Source organism: Pinus tabuliformis, chromosome 6, assembly GCF_031772625.1.
Source record: "Pinus tabuliformis cultivar Carrire ecotype Pingquan chromosome 6, CPIR1, whole genome shotgun sequence".
In the NCBI taxonomy this organism is placed as follows: Eukaryota; Viridiplantae; Streptophyta; class Pinopsida; order Pinales; family Pinaceae; genus Pinus; species Pinus tabuliformis.
The window spans coordinates 125,146,632-125,167,815 of NC_142292.1; the positions used below are offsets into that span (position 1 = coordinate 125,146,632).

Consider the following 21,184-nt stretch of genomic DNA (forward strand, 5'->3'; position numbering starts at 1 on the left):
AGTGACATCCGATATCAATGTGTCTCGACCGATCATGAAATACTAGATTCTCAGAGAGTTTGATACAACTCTGATTATCGCAAAAAAAATTGATCGTGTCCATTCTTTTTCTGAACAAACTCACAAGCAATTTTCTAAGCCATATAGCTTCGCACGCAGTTGTGTTGGCCGCCATATATTCTGCGTCTGTTGAGCTTCGAGCTACTGACTTCTGCTTCCTACTGCACCAAGAAATCATTCCTAATCCAACACTAAAGCAATACCCGAAGGTACTTTTCCGGTCTACTGAACTACCTGCCCAATCTGCATCTGTGAATCCATTTAATCTGACTTCATCTTCTCGGGTGTATTTCAACCCATATCTGATTGTTCCATGCACATATCTAAGAAAGTGCCTAGTTGCTGCCCAATGCACCCTTTTCAGTTCCACCATGAACTGACTAAGGGTGTTGACAACAAAGCAAATGTTTGGCCTAGTGTTGACCAGATACATGAGCGACCCAATGAGTTGTCTGTACAAGGTGGGGTCCACCTCCTTGTCCCCTGATGCATTTATTTTCTTCTGGTTGGTGATCATTAGTGTAGCCATGGGCCGACAATCTTGCATTCTAAATCTCTATAGCATATATTCCTTGTTCAAGGGAGATCTCACCATCATTCTGCCACACTTCCAACCCTAGAAAATAATGCATCAACCCCATATCCTTCATGTCGAATTCTGCTTCAAGATTCTTCTTGCAATCCTTTATGAGCCTAGACGACACTGTTAGAAACAAGTCATCCACATATAATACCAGAATAAATGGCTCATTCTCCACCATTAGATAGTAGAGATTGGGATCAAGCATCAATCTTGACGAATCCCAACTGCTGCAAGTAACGATCAATCCCAACCATACCATGCTTTGGGTGCTTGAGCCCATACAGGTCTTTCTTTAACCTACATACATGAGTTCTCTTCCAATAAGTTTTGAAGTCTTCGGGTTGTTCTATATACACCTCTTCTTCTATCACCTCGTTCAAGAATGTTGTCTTGACATCCATCTGGTGAATCTCCCATCCCATTTGAGCTGCTAGGGATATAACGGTTCTAATAGAGGTATATCTAGCTATTGGGCGAAGGTCTATTCATAGTCTATTCCTTCGTTTTTTGCACACCCCTTTGCTATGAACCAAGCCTTGTACTTCTCTATACTACCATCTACAGCATACTTGATTTTGTAGATCCATCTTGATCCTACAATTGATCTATTCTCTGGCCAAGGTACCACTTCCCAGACATCATTCGTCATGATAGAACTATACTCTTCTACCATGGCATCCACCCATACTTGGTGTTGAACAACTACAAAAGCTAAAGGGTTCTTCAACCTGTGGTACCAAGGCTTGGTACCTGTCAGGCTGTCTATGCTACCTCTTCTCGGTTCTAGGAGCTCCGACAAACTCCTCTGCATCCCTCAATGTTTGTCGTACTTCACTACTGGTTCTGCCACTGGTGGTGGGAGGCTCAATCAAATCCCCCTCCTATTCTTGTTGTTCCACCTGTTGAGAACTACTTGGATTTCATTCTTCTGAGTTAATACTGGTACTGGTCACTGTGCTAGTTCCAGGTGTCTGTCCTCTTGCTTGTCCTCCTTGCTGCCCCTGCTACTGCTAGAATAAAGGAACTTCTACTGACTGATCTTCCGTTGGCATCTCTTGGGATTTCTTGAAAGCTCTATCCTCCATGAGCTTCGCATCCTGTCTTACTACAATCTTCCTGCTACTAGGAATGTAGATTTTGTATGCCTTTAAGGTCTCACTATATCCTACAAGTTACCCCTTTTTTGCAATCTGATCCAGTTTACTACGCTTCTCGTCTGGAATGTGACAGTACGCCACACTTTTGAATATTCTGAGATGACTGACTTCTAGCTTCTTCCCTGTGAAGAAACCTTCGGACATTTTCTTCCCCAAAGCTCTGTGATGAGTTCTATTTTGGATATACACCGTTGTGTTGCAAGCTTCTGCCCATAAGAATCTAGGCAAATCTTGATCATACAACATAGCGTTTGCCGCCCCAACAATAGTTTTATTCTTATGCTCTACTACTCCATTCTACTCCGAAATATATGGAGTTGTCCATTCTCTTTTGATGCCCTCTTTTGCGCATAAGTTTGTGAATTCTTTGTCTGTATATTCTTCACCATTATCTGAATGCAATACCTCTATCTTTCTCCCTGTCATGTTCTCAACGAGAGCCTTAAACTCTCTGAACCGATCAAAGACCTCATCCTTGGTCTTTAAGAAATAGATCCAGGTTTTTCTAGAGTGGTCATCAATAAAAGTGACGAAGTATTCGCCACCACTAAGAGCTCTTGTGGACATTGGACCACAAATATCTAAGTGTATCAATCCTAATACACCCTCTGCTCTATTTTTACTCCAAGAAAAAGCTACTTTACGTACTTCCCTAGTACGCATCCTCTGCATATATCATCATGCTCAGTGCTAAGCACTGGAACTCCTGTAACAGCCTCTCTGAACATCCTCAGTGCTCCATGGTGTAAGTGTCTCATTCGCCTGTGACATAGCTCATTCAGTTCTTTTTCACCATTAAGATTGTTGCCTATTAGTGCCATTGGAGACTCGAGCTACAACCCATACAGTTTGTTGCTTCGAGCTCCAATTTGTCTCTTCTTCTTCCAACTTGGATGTTTGACATATATACATCATATCCCTTGTCCTGTAACTGGGACATTGAAATCAAATTCATTCCTAACCCGAGCACATGCAAAACATTAGTGGCTCGAATGTTGGTTCCTGCTTCCATCTGAAATGCTATGGTGCCTCTCCCTACTGAAGTACACTTCGTTCTATTTCCCATAGTAATCTGGAAGTCCATTTGCTCTTCTCGATAACTCGAGAAATATTCTCGTACTCCAGTCATATGGGTTGGAGCCCCACTATCAATGTACAAAACATCTGTTGATGCTGAACTTGTCAAGCATACAATTTTTTCTTCTAATCTCGTAGATAATTCAGAGACATCTTGATTTTCCATCCTTCTTTGTGTTATTTTCCTATTGATTTCTGACGCTTTTCTACCCCCGCAACTGCTGCAAAATATCTGCGTCCCAGCTGAAGATCTGCTCTGCAAGGAAAAATACGTTGCTCCCTTCTGCCTATGGTAAGCTTTGACCTGGAGATTGAATTTCTCTGTCAACTCACTTAGAGAAATCGATTTCTCCTCAAAACTTCGTCCTCCTTGGACTTCAAACTTCGTTGCTTTGGGGTTTCGAAGTGTTGTATTTGCAGTAAATTCGAAATCCTTTTCCTCTCTACTTCTAAGCTCTTCTGCTTACAATTTGTGCTCTGATACCATGTGAAAATTTCTTGATAGAAATCCAACTGCAGTGACTTATATTATTTCTTCTACTTATTAATTCAAAAATAAGTTATTCACAGTGTTTCTACAGCAAATATCGAAACAAATTCTACTGCAGTCTTCACAATTAAAATAATGTGGAAAGTAAATGCAAGAAAAAATACTAGCACAAGTATAATCACAATGACAGATATTTTTGGACAATTGTTCCCGGAAAAACCCAATGCGGGAAAACCGGTGCAACAGATGAGAGTTTCTTTATTAATCTTCAGCAAAAATCTCATGTACAAGATACAACCAGCATAATAGAAGAGGAATCTCTGTGAGAATTTTATTGACAATTCTCTCACACTTCCCAGCGAGATTCTGATCCAGGAGAGGACCTGCTACCCCCTCTGTGTCTCACTGCATCAGCTTCTGCGTGAGGACAGTGGAGTCCCAGTGTAATCCTCTGTGTTGTCCCTCTGCATCATAGCCTTTGCATTGTCCCTTCTATGCTCCGCGTCTTCTACTCTTGCACTCCCAACTGATGCTACTACCCTCTCTCTCCTCCTCACCTGCAACTCTTCCTCTGAATCAATTTTCTCTTGTCGAACTTCGACCAGTGAGAAAATCGATTTTACTCAGGTAACTGAGTATCTGCCTAGTGTATTTTCCAAATGCCCATCGAAGTCCTTATAATCTTTCAGTTGAGAACCAACGACCCAGATTAGATTCTAACCAATGGCTCAAATCATTTGGACTTGATCTTCGTCTTTTTCTAGAAGTTTCAACCACAGTTAGATTAATACCCTTTAATTATTTTAATTTCCTAAGTTTAGACTTAGGGTCCCATTAAAATTAATTAATTATTTTAATAAAATTGTCTCCAGGTAGAATTTCCCAAAATGATTTCTGGGTATTGTGGAATAGGTGTGTCCAAGCCTCCCTGCAAATTTTGAGACTTAGAGCACATCCGATGCTACCATAAATCAACACACCTCTGTGAAGTATCCACAAAACCACACACCTGTTGTATTTGAGCTTGTTCCGCCATATTCAAGCTCTTTTAGATATATGGAGTTAGATCTTCTTATTTCCACTTTAGCTATAGCTGATCTTATTTAAGGTGGGTACTTCTATTCTATTCTATTACAAAATATTTCTTTTGATACCCCTTCAAATAGATTGTTCAATACCACTCTCCCGATGTATGCACAACATGGCAGGGCTATATCTTCTCACCATCTTTCATTGGATGAGACGATCAGTGACATTGTTTCCAGCAAAAAGAGCAGATGATTGATGGTCGATTTCATCATTCATATCCAAGATTTCGACACTTATTTTAGATGGGAAACTCAATAGCACCGCTCTCCTAATAGATGAGCAGTATGGTAGGGATATGTATTTCCACCCTCCTGCATTGGATAAGATAGTTAATGACAGGGTTTTCCAACTTTTGGGTAGATCAATGGCTACATTCTCCATCTCTATACACATTGTTTCTTCTAGCACCCCATCATTAAATGAGCAATTCAGTAGCACCACTTTCCAAATAGGTGCACAGTATGGCAAGGATATGTCTTCCAAGTTCCCACCCTCCCCTACACTCTCTTCTTACAGCTATCATTGATTTTACACTGAGTTGGGCATGCACGCTCACTTTCCTCTCTTGTATTTATGCAATTTTTCAGCACTTCTTCATCAAATGGCCAAATCAGTCTCCAGGTGATGAGCTTGAGCTATTCGATGGTGACATTTCCAGAAGTTGGGCAGTTCTATGATGACAGTTGGGTCTTCATAGTTCATACATCCATACACACTTGTATTTGAGTTGGATCATCTCATACCCACTCTCCTTTATATTTTCAGCTACAGTTGTACCCCTTTTGTGCTGGGTATGCCCACTCCTCCTATACCTTATCATCCTTCCTCATGTCCCCATGCTAAGATTAAGGGGGTGTTGGAATGATGGTAATCTTCACTGCAGTCATTTGACTCATTTATGCCTAAGTGCCCTCCTTATTGTAATTTATATATTTGATTAGGTTGGCTTAGTCATCCATTTGGGGTGTGTGCCCTTGTTTTGTGGGCCTACAACCCCTTCTTTAAGGGGTGTCTCATTTGAGTAGTGCATAAATACCAGTGTTCCACGGGGACGCGTCCCCCAGGGTTGGGTGCGCGCACCCCTCGCACCCCACGCACCCGGGACGGGGAGTCTCTTGGGGGTGCGTTTCCCCACGCACCCTTTTTGGGGAGTCTTGGGGAGACGCAAGGGGGTGCGTTTCCCCAGTGTGGGAGTCTCGACTCCCCACGACTCCCCAAAAAGGGTGCTTCTGGGCGTCCCCCTTTAGTGTGGGAGTCTAGACTCCCCAAAAAGGGTGCTTCTGGGCGTCCCCCTTCAGTGTGGGAGTCTAGACTCCCCAAAAAGGGTGCCCCTGGGCGTCCCCCTTTAAATTTGTCTAATAAGACTTAAAAATAAAAAAATTCAAAATTCAAAATTCAAAAATCAAAACCATTAATTTTTTTTTAACTAAAATTAAAACTAAATAACTAAAACTTAAAAGTCTAAAAAAAAAATTAAAATTAAAACTAAATAACTAAAACTTAAAAGCCTAAACCTAAAAGACATGAAAGGCAAAACTTAAAGTTAAAAGCTCACTTCATTTCAACCCAAAGTCATTTCCATTTCCATGCAATGCTGATTTGAATGAGTTATCGATCAATGTATTTGAATATTTTATTATTGATTTTTATTTTTGTTTTTCGAATCTCATGGTATGTATGAATAATAATTAATTCAATAATGAGACTTGTCACTTGAGTATGTCATATGAATGATGTATGTATTAAAATGAATGATGAGGATGGATCAATGACTCAAATTTCAATTGTCTATTTAATATTTTTATGCTTTCATTATTGAACAATGAACAATGAATATCAACTTGAATTATATATATATATATATATATATATATATATATATATATATACCTCGACGACTCCCCGCACCCCCGAAATTTCCCTAAAATTTGAGGGTACTCCCACACGTCCCCCCTGTGCGTCTCCCCGCACCCGCGTCTCCCCGCACCGGAGTCTTGGTGGAACATTGATAAATACACAACTCAAGCTCTCATGTGCATCATCTCATCATATTGATTCAGAATGCACATTGATTGATTCTTTAGCTTTTTTTGCATTGCTTAACCTACAATTGCCATATGGTGTGTTTCTCTTGTTCATGGATTTATCTTCTCTTCTTTGCATGATGTGCTTATGGTTTATGCTGATTTAGAGCTTGCTGGTGGTTCTATTCAATCCTTATCTCTTGCGATCACATCATCTATCTGGTCTTTGATTTTTGGGCATCTCTAAAGCTTTCATTTAGTGATCGTTTATAAGGCATTGTTGATTGTATGTTGGTATTACTGGTATGATGAGCTTGCAGGACCATACAATCTATGCAAAGCAGAGGTATGCTTGTTAAGTCTGCCAATCTATAACACCAATATCTTTTCTTGAGTAATATATCATATAACTGCACCTTAATAACCTACATGGATTGTAATGATTGTTTGATATTTGAAGAACATCTTACAATATCCTACTTTATATCCTACAATATCTTTTGCTTTGCATTTGGTAAGGGGTTTTGTTCTTTTTCATCTTTATATTATCTAATAGATTTTCTGATATATATACACCCACTCTTTTCCTTTTCAAGATAGTTCACTTATTTTATGATGGTGATTCATACGTGGTATATGCATTCCTTCATGATTGCCTTCCTGAATATTCTGCACTATCAGTCATAATAAGGACAGTGCCTCCTCTCAAATGATTCTTATAGGATGCTTTTATTAAAAGATGACATACGTACTCTGCTTTGGTGTATTTTCCACTGCTGATATTATTACTCATTCACTGTGTTTTGAAATCTGTGCATTGACCAACTTTCTTTGCTTCAACTGCACTACAAGTATGTTCCAGGTGAAAAATACTTGGATTTCAGGGTTTACTTTGACCGATTTCAATCTATGATGGAGGTCACATATATTAAGGCATGATGACTCCTAGCTTAAAAGTGCAGAGGTACCAGATGGAAACTTGAAGCTGTTAGCAGGAAATAAGAACATTATCACATAGATAGTGTTGTCGAATATCTCTGACAATTTGATTTGACTTTAATTAAGGCTGTAACATAAGCAATTGAAGAACCCTGGCTTGTATCCCCTTGAGGGCAGCTTTTGGTAAATAGAAAATGCTCAAATATTTGAAAGCAGTAATAGAGGATATGCTAAATAAGGAGAAAAAGATGCAAGCTTCTAGTAGTGTCCTTCTATAAGCAAGATAGCAGCAAATGGGAAGATTTGCAGACTACAGAACATCATGATTGGTTCTCATCAAGTGTCATTTCCAAGAGGTTGACACTAAAGTAAAAAGCATCTACCTGCAAAATCATTTTTATGTAAACAATTTGGACAGATTTTAAGCTGCTACTAACGGGATCAGCTGAGATGTGAAGATTGTATTTAGCCCAATGGTAAGTCTATCCTTTGTTTTGATTCTTATTTCTTACTAATCATATCAGTCCCAAGCAAATAAAAGGAAATAAAACTCCAGGTGGCTGACCATGGGTAATGAGGAACAATGGTTGAAAAGGAATAATACCATTTGGCAGACTTCCTGTGCTTTTGAACGTAGGGTGCTTGTATCACAGTTTTTGTTTCAAGGACTGGTTAGCAAACATACTCTGGCAAAACCTAGTCTAATAGATGGCATACCTATCCAGTCACAAGAAAGAAATTCTTATACAATATCTTGGAATTGCAATACAGGATAACTCTTTTTCTTATATAGGGAAGTAATTTCATGATCTTTTCTGTAGCTGTATACATTGGAACAAAGCCTATTTGGTAATCCTTAGCTCTAAAAGACAGGAATGATGGGTTTGCATGTCCTTCAACTCATTATTTCTATCCTCTTTGTGTAAAGAGAGATGTCAGTTTATTTTTTAGAGTTCTAAAAAGGATTCCAGTAGAATGGATTTTCGTACCTTTTCAATATAACAAATTCATTTAACTTTGCAAAGCACACATCCAAAAAAGGACATGGGAGATATGTAAATATAAATATAGAACTTTTAAAAAATATATTAAAATTACAGATATAGAATACAGACATAAGATGCAGAGTTTGAACACTTAAAACAGAGAACTACGTAAAACACACCTCTGGAAACATTTTTGAGACATCAAGAGACGTTTTTTTAACACATCACAACAAACATGCACACATTTTTTAAATTTTTAAATTTTTTGGGCCTCTTGCTGTCAGCAATGATTAGATACATGGGGACCTAAGTGACCAACACATCTGCAACATGCATCCAACACAGGGCACATGTCAGACATGCAGTGCCTGCTTGTCCACAAATCCACTCATTAGACACACAGATTTGGGACACACAGGCTCTAACACATGAATCCAGTTTCTTGGATATCGGGTAATAAAGATATGAAACTGAGTTTAATGTATCTAGGAGTATCACATGCATATCTGAGACAAAATATTAGTAACAAATAAATCCCTACATCTGGCAGATTTGTCTGACATAGCTTATACAATAAATCAACATGACCGCAAGAACACAAAAAGATCAACAAGAAACTTGAGTTTCTACTCTATGGCAAAACCAACTTAAGCCTCTTAGTAGTACAATAGAAATTTTAATTGTCTAGTCTCCTGGAAAATTTAATGAAAATGTTAATGGTACTGTTTTCCTTCATTTTGAGCATTTAATATTGAAATCTTTGAAAAAGGCTTCCAGGTGAAGGATAGTAATCAGTATATTATACAATGGTACAACCAGATCATCCCTGTTGTTATCTGAGTATTTCATTCTGACTAATAAATTCCTAAAACATAGCAAAACAAAAATTTTAAGAAATTAAAGGCTACTGGGAGATTTTATCCCTAAATATTTATATTCTCGAAGGGGATTCTTGACCGCAGTCCTCCCTTCTTCCTTTAGTTATCCAGCACATACAACACAGGCAGTATAATATTCAACTTACCGAGTACATGCACTCATTGATAAGAAAGTCTTCAAGCTCACGAACATTTGAAACATCTAGTTGTTGCATCAAGAGATCATAAGGTAACACCTGACAAAACAGTTTGCCATCAAACACAATTTCTTCAGACACTCCATTTGCCATTCTACGGTATTCTACAACCGCACGAACATAATCAGCAAGCCCCTAGAGGGTTATACCTAACCTGAAAGGAATGAACCATAGGCCTCTAATACTAAAAAGTATTCTTCATGCAACTACCTTTGCAGTTTCTGCCAATGTTAACACTGTTAGCTGCTTCAATTTGAGCACTTGGTCAGCTTCTAATGATGGAAGATGAGCAGCATTACCTGTTGAAAAATGAGGCCTGGAAGGTTAAGGATTTAACTTATTTTTCCCTAACTCATCATTGTATAAAAATGAAATCCAAAGCTGAAAACAGAGTCAAAAGCGCCAGAGAGATGACAAAGATGGTGCCTAATAAGATCAATATCAAGACAAGATATGAAACCTACAAAATAAGCACCATAGGATGACTGTTAAAACCATGAAATATTGGAGCCATACATAGAATAGAAACAAAATCCTTTAAATACTATTAAATACAGCCAATTGAACCAATGTTCAAAATCTTGGCTCAGGGAAAAACTCAACATGGCCAAAGAGTAAGAGTTCAACTTCGAGTATGCCAAAACTCAGGAAAATCTTGCTGTTTGAGTTTTATAAAGGGACCCGCTGAGTTTTTCAATGAGCTCATGAGTCAAACTCACCAACCCATGAATTGGCAAGGCTCATGGGTCAGAATTTGACTCACCAGCACATCAACTAGGTAACGTTTTTAACACTGTCTGAAAAGAACCCCATTTTTTAGCCCTAAAATTCTAGCACCAAAAATCCTGAAACTCTCCCAGAAATAACCTTCACCTCAGTAATTAGCCTTGAAAGAAACTTAATCTTTTGTTAGAAAAAAACTCAATCTTTTGTTAGAAAAAAGACAGTAGATGTTTATGCCCATAAAGATTGAGAAGGCATGTAACCTTTTGTTGAAAATGATAGCGAGAAAGGGTTCCTTGATTTGTGCCTTAATCAAAGGGACCTCAACAGGTTCTTCCTTACCATGCTTGAATTCCTATAAGTTAGGAGCTAATTCCTATAAGTTAGGACAAATTCCTAAGGTTTAGGACAAGTCCCTACAAATTAGGATGATTTCCTATAATTTAGGATGAGTTCCTAAAAGTTAGGATGAGTTATGAAGCAAATTAGGACGAGTTCCTAAAATTTAGGACGACTTATGAAGCATTTAACTAATGTGCAAAAGTGGAAGGCCGAGTTCATTGTCTTCTAGTGCGAGTTAACTTGGAAAAGGATGAGTGACAAGTCTCTAATTCTAGATCGAGACTTAGGACGAGTTGCATGAGCCACTTCAACTCAGTTAACAACTCAATCACCAGTTCGATTCCTAAAATATTGACTTGCCAGATTTAGCCATTCGAATTGCTTATAAGGAAGAGCGAAGGCACAATTGTAATCATTCTTCTTGAGCACAAGTATTGTGTGTGAGCTTGTAAGAGTGACAAGAACAAGAAGGAGCTTGTGTGCGAGATTTGATAGAGGAAGAATTGCCTTGGGAATGCACTAGGAAATAGGGGCTAATTCCTAAGAAATAGGAGCAGCCCATGCGCTAGGAAATAGGGGCTTATTTCCTAGGATTTGCGCAAGGATTTTGGAGCTCATCTAGGCAAGGCAAGAAGGCATAAGGATAAGGGGTCTTGCAGGTGTTTCAAGCTTAGTTCAAGCAAGGAGATCATTGTATTCTTTATTGAAACTATATTGTATTGTAAGAGATCTATTGCTCATTCTTCTTCAATAAAATTCTCAAGCAAGTACAGGGTTTTCCCAATTGGTTTCCCTAGAAAAATTGTGTTGTTGAATTGTATGATTGTGCATTTAATTTTGTCCCCATTCTGCTGCAAAATAAGCAGAGAAATTATGTTTCTATATGAAAAGAAATAATATTTCAGATTGTTCATATAAGCAATTGCAGAATTTCGTGGATTTTCTACATGGTATCAGAGCAGTGAACAGAATCGATCACCACAGAAGACCTCAGATTTGGGAGAAAGCCAAACAGGAGGAGAAGATTTCCAATTCTTAATTTTCGTTGAAATGGCCACAGCAAGTCTCGGAGATTAGGATAAGCTTGACGGAGCTTCCAACTTTGGTGTCTAGAAGGCCAGGATGCTCTTTCTATTGGATGAGTTGGGCCTGAAGGAGTTCATGTCAGTTGTTATAGTTGTACCCGCAAATCCTATCCAATTCCATGAGTACAAAAATGATATGCCCAAGGCGAAGAGGATGATCCTCGATGGAGTTCGAGATCATATAGTTCCACATAGTGCAAATAAAAATACGGCAAAGGACATGTGGGATGTCATTGTGAAGCTATACCAGGATCCATTTGAGAATCGTAAAATGATTCTCAAGGAGAAGCTAAGGGTCACAAAGATGCAAAAGGGTGAGAAATGTAACCTCTTATCTCACTAGGATTCAGGGAGTCCGAGATGAGCTTGCAGCAACAAAAGAAAACCAGAAGACAGTGAGCTAGTGTGGATGGCTATAAACGGGTTCACCAAGGAATGGCGAACTTTCATTCAAGGAATAACTAGACGAGATAAGCTTCCAAATTGGGAATGCCTATGGAGTGATTTCACTCAAGAGGAGCTCAAGCTCAATCAAGTCGAGGGCAGTGCTTGTTTTTGTAGCATTGGATAGGTGTTCTAGTCTCGATTTGCGTAAAAGAGGCTAACACAAGATCTCTAAAACCCTAAAAATTGTTTCATGAGACAAGCTTGCGAAATGCCTTAATTAAATTAATTAGCCATCATTTAAATTTTTCCTAAGCCTAGCTTAGCAAAATTGGTTAATTAATACGAATTAATTAAGAAAAGTTGAGAATGCTCTAGAGACTCACACAAATCGAGACTAAGATGATCTTAGTTGTTGATGTGGATCTAATCATGATTGTTGAAGCTCCAGCAAGATTATATGAGCAAATTGATGGGATGGAGATAGACACATCAAACAAGAGGGAGAGTGAGTTAGTTACCTTGGCAAATCAAGTTATCCAATGCAGTGATTCAACAAGGAAGTGTGCTCAAGCTAGAGCAACAATGATTTGAAGGTTTTAACCCTGTACAGAAATTACCTGCAAACAAATTTTTAAAACAAGAAAATATAAAATGGCGAGAACATAAGACAAATATACACAGGGATTTTCCTCTAGATCCCAAAACTGGGAATACCAAATTGATTTTCACTATATTCCTTTCAATGTTACAATACATATATATACATGTCAAAGCATTCATAAACCCCAATCCATTAACCCTGGATTAGAACATAACCGTAGTTCGCTTAACTGGATTTACAAATACCATGGGCAAAAACCACCGTGCTCAAAAACCATGGTCAAAAACCATGTGCGAAAACCAAGGTAGGTCCACCCACCATCTTTGAGTTTGCCCCTGCCCCATCCTTGGGTCCGCCCAACTATTATTGGGTCTGCATAAAATAAAAATAAAAAATTTCGGGGGCACTGCTCTGGACCCCATGACGCGTGGAAAGAATATAACACACACCCAACATTTTCCCACTTCTTGTTTTCTTTCCACACTTAGGGTCACAAGAGAGCTTAGTCATTGGTCCAGGGCTGTCATGCCCATTGTTTCTCTACACCAAGAAAACTTCTAAGTGCTCACAAACTTTGTCAATGCATCTGCAACCTTCTTCAGAGTGTCCACCTTCACCAACAACACCTTTTTATCTTCAACCATATCCCTCACAAAGTGATATTGAACATCAATGTGCTTTGTCTTTGAATGATAAGCAGGGTTCTTTGCCAAGAAAAATGCACTTTGGTTGTCACAATCTATCATTATAGCTCATTGTACCAACCCCATACTTGAACACAATCTCTGCAACCAAATTGCTTCCTTTCTTACATGAGTGGTTGTCATATATTCAGCCTCAGTAGTTGAAAGCAGTGTGGAAAAAGTCGGGAAAAAATAGGGATTAAATCCCCAAAATGCGATTTTTTTGGCTGGCCAATTTTTTGCCGATTTTTCCCAGTTGAAAAAGTCGGGATTAAATCGAAAAGGTCAGGATTAAATCGGGACTTTTTCCAAAAAATCATGAATGATTAGTTTCTTTAACAAATTTTTTTTTTTTTTGAAAAAATCAGGATTTTTTAAAAAATGAATATTTTTGTATTTTTTTTTTATTTTGCCGACTTTTCAAAAAACTCCCAACTTTAATGACTTTATCAACTTCTGGACCCTTGCCGATTTAATCCCGACTTCGACTTTTTCCACATTGGTTGAAAGTGCCACTACAAACTGTCTCTTGCTCATCCAACTGACTGCTCCAAATAGGTTAAATGCATGCCCACTTGTAGATCTTCTCTATTCCAGATCTCTAGCCCAGTCTGCATCAACAAAACCACAGATGTCCAAAACTCTGTCCAATCCTGATCTTCCTTGGTAGCACAGACCATAATCACTAGTGCCGTGTAAATACCTAAAAACCCGCTTCATTGTTGTCCAATGAGCCTTCCCTGGTTTCGACATAAACCTACTCAATACTCCCACTACATGCACAAGGTTTGGTCTAGTGCAAACAATTGTGTGCATTAGGATACCAACTACACTTGCATATGGAACACGAAACATGTCCTCTTCCTCTTCTTGTGTCTTCGGACATTATTCAGCAAATAACTTTACACCTATAGGAATATGAACCTTGATCGGTTTATTATCCTACATATTAAACCTCTACAATATTGTCTCAACATACTTTCTCTGGTTTAACCAGAGCTCCCTCTTTGTCCAATCTCGTTTAATATCCATGCCCAAAATAGAGTTTGCAGCACCAAGATCCTTCATGTCAAATTTGGAGGACAATTGTGTCTTCAAATCCTGGATAATTTCTTTATCATTTCCAAGTAGCAACATATCATCCACATACAAGACCAAATAAATAAGACGATCACCAATTAACTTAGTATACACAGTGATTCGCTTTGCTCTTGATCATGCCAAGTCCCCGTATAGATATATCAAATTTTGGATACCACATCCTTGGTGATTGTTTTAACCCATACAGAGACTTTTTTAACTTGCATACCAGTTCTTTCTTACCCTTGAATGCAAAGCCTTCTGGTTCCTTCATGTAGATCTCTTCCTCCAGATCTCCATAAAGAAATGTTGTCTTCACATTCATCTGTTCTACCTCAAAATCAAAAGCAACAGCAATAGATAAAAGTAATCTAATAGAAGCTAACTTGGCAACAAGAGAAAAAATATCACCAAAAACAATTCCCGACACCTGGGAATAACCTTTTGCTACCAACCGAGCTTTGTATTTCTCCACCTTGCCTTCTGCATTCATCTTCTTCTTAAACACCCATTTGTTGCCAATGCGTTTCCTTCCAGCCGACAACTCCACTAGATCCCAAGCCTCATTTTTGTCCAAGGATGCCATTTCTTCAACCATGGCTTCCTTCCAAAGTTTTCCATCTTCTAAATCCACTGCCTCCCTAACGATTTTGGGATCATTATCAATAATAGATAAAGCAAAAGTTAAACAGAACGCAAATGGACTATACCTCTCTCGTTGCCTTCTCTCTCGAACTGATCTCCTCAAAACTAGAGTGTGTGGCTCTTCCTCTTCTGATTCATGTTCTACTGTAGAATCTGATTCTTCCTCCTTCAACTCAAACTCTATCTTCTCAGGTTCCTTTGGTAGGACTTCATGTTTAATAACATCTTTAACCTCTCTAAACACCATATATCAATTGTACACAACATTCTTTGTTTCTGGTTTCCAAAGCTTATAACATCTTAAACAATCCTTATACCAAATAAAAATGCACCTTTTAGATTTACTATCCAACTTGGTTCTTTTCTCCTTTGGAACATGTACATGTGCAACACAGCGAAATACCCTCAGATGTGAGAGAGAGGGTTTCTTACCAGTCCATACCTCATGTGGAGTCTTGTCCTCCAACACCAATGAAGGTGATCTATTAAACAAGTAACATGCTTCTTGCCTTTTCCATCAACGTCCTATTCATTCATTCTGCAACTCCAATTTGCTGAGGTGTGTATAGAGTAGTCTTTTGTCATGCTATACCACACTTCTTACAAAACTCTTCAAATTCGTTCTTGCAGAACTCTCCACCATTATCAGTCCTCAACCCCTTAATCTTCTTCTTTGTATGATTTTCCACCAGAGCCTTAAATTCTTTAAACCTATCAAAACTTCAAATTTCTTCTTGAGGAAATATATCCATGTATTCCTCGAGAAGTCATCTATAAATGAGACATAGTACACAGACTTCCCCAGTGATGGAATTGACGCATGTCCAAACACATCACTATGCACAAGCTCTAATATCCCTTTCGCCCTCTTAGCACCAGAGGGTAAACTCACCCAATTTTGCTTCCCATATACACAATGTTCACAGAAATTGAAATTCAAAGAGCAATTAGACATACCTTCTACCATACCATTACCATGTAGCATTCGAAGGCCCTTCTCTCTAATGTATCCTAATCATTGATGCCACAACATAGTCTTTTCTCCAAAGACTAGAATATTTTTTGCTCCACCTTCAGGAACCACAAAACTGTTACACAGATCAATAACAGTACAACCCAGTAATTTATACAGAGTTCCGATCTGAATTCCCTGCATTAGTACCAGTGCTCCCCGAACCATCTTGCAAGTATCTTTCTCGAACACTATTTTTACACCCGCATCATTCATCTTGCTTACAAAAATTTGATTTCCGGCCAATGCAGGAATATGCAGAACACTAGGAAGTGTTCTAATCCTTCCACCTTGCAACTTCAGCTTTATTTTTCCACGTCCTATGATTCTAGCCTTCCTATCATCCCCTAGGATGACATCACCACCATCATATTTCTCGTACTCGCAGAACCAATACCTATGGGAAGTGAAGTGAAAAGATGCACCTAAGTCAATAAACCATGCCTCATGATCTATGTGTATACTTAAAGAAGAAGCCAAGTACACATCCCCACCTTCATCTGAGGTGGTTTTTGCCTCTACAGAAGGAGCATCATCAGATCTCTTTCCTTTCTCAAGAGTTTTAGATCTACAACCCTTTTTGTAGTGCCCCTCCTTTCCGCATTTTCAACATACCTTTACAAATTTTCCTAGGGATTTAGATCTCCCTCTAAATTTAGATCTCTCACTTGACTTATTTTTGCTTCTATTCTAGGACCGCCCTCTCATAGACAAGGCATCTCCATTCCGGCTCTCCATATTTTTTTATCTCATCTCCTCCGACAACAAGGATGAGACTATCTCATCAAACTTCAAGGTAGTTGCATTTCTACCTATTGCAACAACTGGACTATCCCATGAGTCTGGTAGAGAACACAACAAACTGATGCACTTATCTTCATCTGAAATTTTAATATAAACAGATAACAACTGGCTTACCACAATATTGAATACGTTTATATGCTTTGTCACCAAGTCTCCATCCTCCATCCTTGGGTTAAACAGCTTTTTCTGCAGGAACAGTTTGTTCACCAAAGACTTAGATTGATAAGAAGTCTCTAACTTGTCCCACAAAGCTTTCGTTGTAGCCTCCTCTAATACATTCAACAATACTCGATCTAAGAGACAAAATCATATTGTGCTCTTCGACTTCTGATCTAATTTCGCCCATTTTTCTACCGACATTCTTGTTGGTGTCGTACCTAGATCTACAGTGATCCACTGATCTCCATCCACCAACAGATCCTCCATCTTGAGCTTCCACAGTTCAAAACGCAAGAAGTAGATTTGTCAAATGGAAGGTTTAGGTGAGCAAATCAGTTAGTTCGTTGAGCATATCGTAGCGAGGTTTTTGTTAGTTTTGTAGCATTGGACAAGTGTTCTAGTCTTGACTTTGGTCAGAGATGCTAAGGAACACAAGATCTCCATAACCCAAAAAAAACAAGAGAAAACACCTAGAGATGGCTCAATTAAGTTAATTGATCAATAATTAATATTTATGTTGACACCTAATCCGAAAGGATTATTGTAAATATTGTCAGTGATGCATTTGCGAAACCAAGAGACCTTGGAATTGGAATCCCAAGCGTCTTTCCACTCATGTATGAATTCATGATATGGTTAATGCGATAGACAAGTTAATTTGGAGTTACCCTCCTAGTCTGACATGGTATCAGACCCAGCGCCCAAAATAGTCTTTTGTGTTGTAACAACTGTCAGTATTATGCCACATTTTGTCCCATTTTAGCTTTTTCTCTGCTAGGTCGAAGTCATTCTCTTTGCTAGTGCATTTCCTAGTTAGCACAGGTCGAGTTTCCTTCCTCTCTTGTTGGTCGAAGGGATGTTATATGCTACAGCTAGTCTTCATCATCATTAAGGGTTTGTGTGGCTAGTTGAGGAGGATCGAATCCCTTAACTGAAGTTTGTTAGGTATTGTTGTTCTTAGTGCCATTTTTGGGTTGTGTGTACTTTGGTGGGCCAAGTTAAGTATTGTCACAGAGTTGCATGGTTGTTGGGCCAATATATTGAAGCAGAGGTTGAGGATTGTTACCACTGTTGCTGGAGGAGATCACAGTCATTTATCACTGAAGTGTAACCATATATGTTGCGTTGAACTGTGCGAAGTTCGTGTACGAAGGCCATGGTATATATGTTGCGTTGAACAGCGTCGAATAGTCACTTGAAGGTCGTGGTATGCATTGTACTGTGTTGAAAGTATGTGTTGAACTGTGTTGAAATTCCTTGTTGCATAAGTGCATATGCTTTTAACTATGCATTGAATATTTTCGAGGTCGTGGAGTTATATTTTTTTGTGCATTTGTTCCTTCTTTTGAATATTGCGCATTGGTGCTTGTTTTGAAGATCGTGCATTGGTTGTATATGGTTATAAAAGACATATATGGTATATATATGTTGATGGCATTAAATCAACTTATATGTGCATGTGAGATTTGAATGTTTATTATATATTCAGAACCATATATGTTGGCTAGCCCAAAAGTATTGTAGAAATGCATTCCCTTATTTCCATAGTTGGCGTAGTCCTCACTGGAAAAGAGAACTACCATGAGTGGTCCCGGAAGATAAAACACACCCTTATTTTCAATGAGTTGTGGAAAGGGATTTGTGAAGGAGAAGGAGACAATGCACCGGAAAAGCCTACTTCAGATAAGGAGCTTGCCATTTGGGAAAACAAGAACAGCTTGACCTATGCCTTGATTACAACGTCAGTAAATGAAGAGGTGAATCGACATAATTCTTCATTTTCGAATGCCTTTGAAGCCTTAAAGAAGTTGAAGGAATTGTATGACTTACACTCTGAACTTGAAGTTGTTCAATTGATGATAAAGTTGTTCAATCTTGAGTTGAAAAATGATGACCCTCTTGCCTTAGCATCAAAATTAAGATCCATTATGCATAACATAAAAACCATTGGTGTTGAAATAGACATTCCTCTCATAGCTTATGTCAAAGCACTATTGCCCACCTATTCACATTATCTTGAGTCATTGCAAGCAAGTGGCAACCTTAAGGAGATTACCTTTGACTCCCTTGAAAAGAAGTTTGTTGAAAGAGAGAAGGCTTTTGGGAAGAAGGCAGTTTGAAGAAGTTGTGTGCCTTGCACAAAAGGAGAAGAATCATGCAAAAGATTCTTCTAGAGGAAGAGGTGGCCGAAGAGAACAAAGGAGGAATTTTAGAGGCAAGGGAGGCAGATGGTTCCAAGGAGAAAAGTTTGATCTTCATTGCATACGATCATGATGCTTCCACTTGTAAATTGCCTTGGGACCGAATTGAGCAGGAAAGAAATGAAGGAAAAGGTAAAACAATTGACAAAGGGAAAGGTAAAGCACCCAAGTCCGCTCATTATGTTGTGGCACATTGCAACATTAGAGTAACTGAAGACTTATTCAATGCTTCACTTGCTTCATGGAAAGATGATTGGTTGCTTGATTCAGGAGCAACTTGCCACATGACTTTCAGGAGAGATTTCTTTGAAGAATTCACTGACAATGTTGATGGAGCAGTATACTTTGCAAACAAGTCAAAACTCAAGCCATCAGGGCTTGGCACCATCAGGCTCAAACTACCTGGTCTTCCAGACTTTCTTCTGCATGATGTTCTATACCTCCCGGAGCTAAGGAGAAACTTGTTGTCTTTGGTCCACATCCACCAACAAGGACACTCCATTCATATATTTGATGGCAAGGTTGAGGTCAGAAAAGCATCAGATCACTCACTTGTCATGACGGGGATAGAAGAAGAAAGACTTCTGAAGTTGCAAGGAACCTCTGTTCATGCACAGAACTTTTCATACAATTCTCACTATGATGAAGGTACATTTCCATCAAGTCTTTTATGGCATGCTAGATTTGGACACTTGAACTATGACAGCCTTCGTTTGTTGAAGAAAAATGGTGTTACTGGTTTGCCTACAATTCCTAGGAAACTTAAGCAATGTGATGCTTGTATCTTAGGAAAGCACAACAAACAGTGTTTTCATGATTCTCATTCCAAAGCACATAGAAAACTTGAACTCATTCATTATGATTTGTCTGCCCCAATGCTTGTTCCTTCTGCAAATGGTAATAAATATATGATGACATTTATTGATGACTACACCAAAATGTGTTGGGTTTATTTATTGAAGAACAAATCTGAAGCTTTTGAAACATTCAAGAACTTTCATGCATGGATTGAAAATGATGCACAATCTCATATTGGCTCTATTCACACTGATAATGGAAAAGAATACACTTCAAATGAATTTGAAAACTATCTTCACCATCATGGGATCAAACATCAAACAATTGTGCCTTATAATCCCCAACGGAACAGAGTAGCTGAAAGAATGGACAGGACAATCTTAAGTATGGTACGTTCCATGATGTTTTTCAAGAATGTTAAACTGATGTTTTGGGCTGATGCAATTATATGTGTTGTGTATATAAAGAATAGGTGTCCATCTAATGCTATCAAAAACAAGACTCCCTATGCAATGTGGTATGGCCACATTCCTCCGGTGAAGTATCTCAAGATTTTTGGTTCCACCTGTTATGCCTTGATACCCAAGGAACAGAGAAACAAAATCGGTGCAATGAGTCGCAAATGTATCTTCTTGGGGTACTCAAATACCTCCAAATCATATCATCTCTATGATGAAGTGAATAAGAAGTTTATAATATCTAGAGATGTGATATTTCTTGAATATTCCAAGACTGTCAATGTTGTTGAGTGGCAGCTTGATCGCTTGGATAGATTCGAACATGCAAAGTCTTTTCAAGATTTTGATAATGAGATTCCACATCTTGAAGGAGGCATTTCTATACTGGATCAATCTGTGGAATCTTCTTCTGAAGCACCCTCTCCCCCGCGTGAAGCTCCAGCCACTGATGACACTTTGAGAGATGTGATTGACAGAATTGGAAGACTAAATCTTGATTCAACCCCATCTCAGTCAACTGAGCAACCTGAACCATCTCAAAAAGGTTCTCCAAAATGGCTGACAAGGACACTTGAAAGTGTTCGTCCTTATGAGGTTGGAAAGACGGGAACAAGAAGCTCAACCAGACATAATGGAAGTGATGTAGACAATTTTGATTCAGCTGCGGATATGGATGTTTCTTATGATTGTGAACTGAATGTCTACAGATTTCAAACCAACTTCCTT

At 38.7% G+C, this 21,184-nt stretch overlaps 1 protein-coding gene across 2 annotated transcripts in view; it reads right to left on the reverse strand.

Moving 5' to 3' along the window:
- Positions 1 to 21,184, reverse strand: part of FUS5 (Proteasome component (PCI) domain protein) — a 90,833-nt gene that overhangs the window by 43,441 nt on the left and 26,208 nt on the right. For both annotated transcript variants that reach the window (XM_089414524.1, XM_089414521.1), the window contains exons 3-4: positions 9,691 to 9,779; positions 9,430 to 9,519 (exon numbers count right to left, since the gene is read on the reverse strand). In XM_089414524.1, coding sequence (XP_089270650.1) covers positions 9,430 to 9,519; positions 9,691 to 9,779 — 179 coding nt within the window. The remainder of the gene's footprint in view (positions 1 to 9,429; positions 9,520 to 9,690; positions 9,780 to 21,184) is intronic.